General features: G+C 46.6%; 1 protein-coding gene across 1 annotated transcript in view; it reads right to left on the reverse strand.

Moving 5' to 3' along the window:
• KLHL35 (kelch like family member 35) overlaps positions 1-2988 on the reverse strand; it is a 6202-nt gene that overhangs the window by 821 nt on the left and 2393 nt on the right. The window contains exons 2-5 of the mRNA XM_010170292.1: positions 2415-2599; positions 1723-1841; positions 1048-1236; positions 191-379 (exon numbers count right to left, since the gene is read on the reverse strand). Of these exons, the coding sequence (XP_010168594.1) occupies positions 191-379; positions 1048-1236; positions 1723-1841; positions 2415-2599 (682 nt within the window). The remainder of the gene's footprint in view (positions 1-190; positions 380-1047; positions 1237-1722; positions 1842-2414; positions 2600-2988) is intronic.

The raw sequence follows: 2988 nt of genomic DNA on the forward strand, positions 1-2988 counted from the left end.
TTCTCCAAGAAGTATGGACTCTAATGGTGAGTACGAATATCCTTGAGTTGCTCTACAGAGGTCACATTCGCATACTCAGAGACAAACCCACAGTGTATTTTCTTTGCCTTTAATCTCAGCAAAACACAGATGGTTGTGTTTATTCTAGAGAGGGAAAGCTCAGAGCTTCTGTCTTAAACCTCTTCCTTACCAGAGGTCCAGGGAGGGTGGCCACTTCTTGCCAGCTGTCTTTCCTTGGATCGTAGCTGAAGATTGTACTGAGGAGTCCACCTACAACATAAATGATGTTGTCCAAGCAGACAGCACTGATGCACCTCTGGTAAAAAGGGGTGGGAGACAAGAGCGTCCACTTGTTTTCCTCTGGATCATAACACTGGACCTGTAAGGAAACACAGCTATGGAAACATGAATTCACCACATCTCCCTGCTTGGCTGAAGCTGCTGTTCACTAGAAATAAAAACACATGGGGACAGAAACACAGATGGGAGTTTCAACACCCAGGGATCAGTGCAGTTAGCAAAGGGATGAGAGGTTCCATCATTCCCTCTTGCATTCAAGTCTCCCAGACAAAGTACAAGCCTCCAGGGTGGCTGTCCTTGACTCAGCACACAGTTAAGTGATCAGAGGTGGAGCTGAGAAGCATTGATGGCTCTTCCTGCAGCTCAAGAGACCAGAAGCATTATGTCTGGCTTGCAGAGGTCTCCTCCAGGCAGTTATTACTGTTGCTACTTATCTGACGTGAACACCCACTGTGTCAGAGGTTTGTTCCTGTTCCTCAGAGCTGTCCAGGCTTCAGAGAAGAATAGGTTCTACTGAAAACATGTCTAATGTACTATCAACTCCTGACACCTTCCCTCTCTGGTCCCTAAGTCTCATTGGCTTCCATTTAAATGTATGACTTCCCATCTTATTATAAGGGAACCTTTATTAGTCTTCAAAGAAAAGAAAATGTTCCCTTTTAGCTTAAGGACAACCCATTTCCCTCCATATTTCCTGGCAAACCCTCTTTTTTAAGTCTCTGTCCACTCTTCATGCCCCAACAATACCTTGTCGGTGTTAGCGGTGTCATCCACAGCACCACCCAGCACGTAAAGCTTGTTCAGGCAGGAGACCACAGCTGCTGAGCTCACAGCTTGAGGCAGTGGGGCCAAGGTTGTCCAGCTGTTGGAGAAGGTGTCATAGCACTCCACACTGGAGAGGCGGTAAAAACCATCAAAGCCTCCCACAGCGTAGATCTGCCACAAAAGGAGCAAAGCAAGCTGGTTAGAAACTCCTGGACTCAACCTAATGGGCTATACTGTCATGGAGTATATGAGGGGAGATTAGGACTTGGCCAGAAAGACAGACATCAAACCACAGTAACACCTTGTGGTTGGACTAGATGACCTTTAAAGGTCTCTTCCAACCCAAACCATTCTATGAAACACTCCACACTCTACAGCTTTCACCCAAAGACTTAACACGGCTATCTGCAGAAGTCTTGCACCATCCCATGGTAGGTCTTATTGCTACAATTTCATTTATGGCTACTTCAAGTGACAACACACATCCAATTGAAACAACGATGTCTTTGTTGTGTCCTAGTTGTTGTCCCATCAAAATCATCTCTAAATGACCCAGAAAAGAAACACACACTGACAGTTTCTCATTGTACTGGGCAGCAGGAGAAGTGGGGGACAGTGCTTCATATGGCTTCTTCCAAATTTCAAGCCATTGCTCACCTTGCCCTGAAGTGTTGCCATTTTGTGCCTCCATCGACCTTTCTGCAGACAAGCAACCCTGATCCAGACATTCAGCTGGGAGCTCAGCACCCAAACATCGTTGCTACTGATGTGTCCTCCTGAAAAACAGAGGGATGGAGGGCTGGTGTGATCCCAAGGACAGCCCCTCACCCCACTACACCACAGTATTGCAGTTTCTCTATCCAATGGAACAACTTAAGTCAGAATACAGTTATCAGGTTATGGTCATGTAAACTCAGCTTCCCAAGGGACATGTCCTCTGGACTTCAAAGCACTTGTTAGACTGCTCCATCCACTACATAGAACTCATCTGATAGGAATTATATTTTAAGTGAGGGACAGGGACACAGTTTTCCAAAACTCTGTCTGATACCACACACCAAAACCAGCTCATTCCACAGCTGAACACTTTTGTCAGATGCTCAACAGGAGCAAAAAGGTTTTTTTGATACTAAGAAAGGTTTCTTCCCCTCCCCTTCAAATGGGAAATTGTTTCTTGGGACGGCAAAATCCAAATCTCCTAAAGAGAGACTTCACCAGGATGTGACTTTGCTCCAAAGATGGGATGCATGTGAATGATTCAGTAAATAGACCTCAGGAGTGGCTGTCCAAGCAGAAGTCATGCTGTTCTTTGCAACCAGGAAGGGGCCATCTGGTCCAGGGTATCTCACCTGATATATACACATCGTTCTTCAGGGTGCAGGCAGCAAATTCTGACTTGGTGTAGCCAGGCATGCTGGAGAGGGCTGTCCATTGCCTGCTCTTTGGGTGGTAGAGGTCTGCGAAGGGCAGCTTCAGAAGGCCTTTCTTATCACAGCCCCCAATGATGATGATGACTTCTGTCAGCTCCATGAACCTAGACCATGAAAAGCATTGAGTAAAGTACTCCTTTCCATCATCCCTCCCATCCTATATAGAACATTGGCAACACAGTCCAGTAGATAGGGCAAGGTCCTCTCATACATCAAAAGGTTCTTGAGGCAGAGGGTGGTGGAGCACTGGAACAGGCTCCCCAGGGAGGTGCTCATGGCACCAAGCCTGACAAGATTCCAGAAGCATTTGGCCAAGGCCCTCAGGGACATGGTGTGAATGTTGGGATTGTCCTGTGCAGGGACAGGAGTTGGACTGGATGATCCTTGTGGGTCCTTCCAACTCACAACATTCGATGATTCTATGATCAGTTACTGATTTTCTGAGCAGATCATTTCACTCCTGAACCTCCCCTTTTGTCTGCATGATCAAATC

Source organism: Antrostomus carolinensis, unplaced genomic scaffold, assembly GCF_000700745.2.
Source record: "Antrostomus carolinensis isolate BGI_N321 unplaced genomic scaffold, ASM70074v2 scaffold13056, whole genome shotgun sequence".
NCBI classification, from domain to species: Eukaryota; Metazoa; Chordata; class Aves; order Caprimulgiformes; family Caprimulgidae; genus Antrostomus; species Antrostomus carolinensis.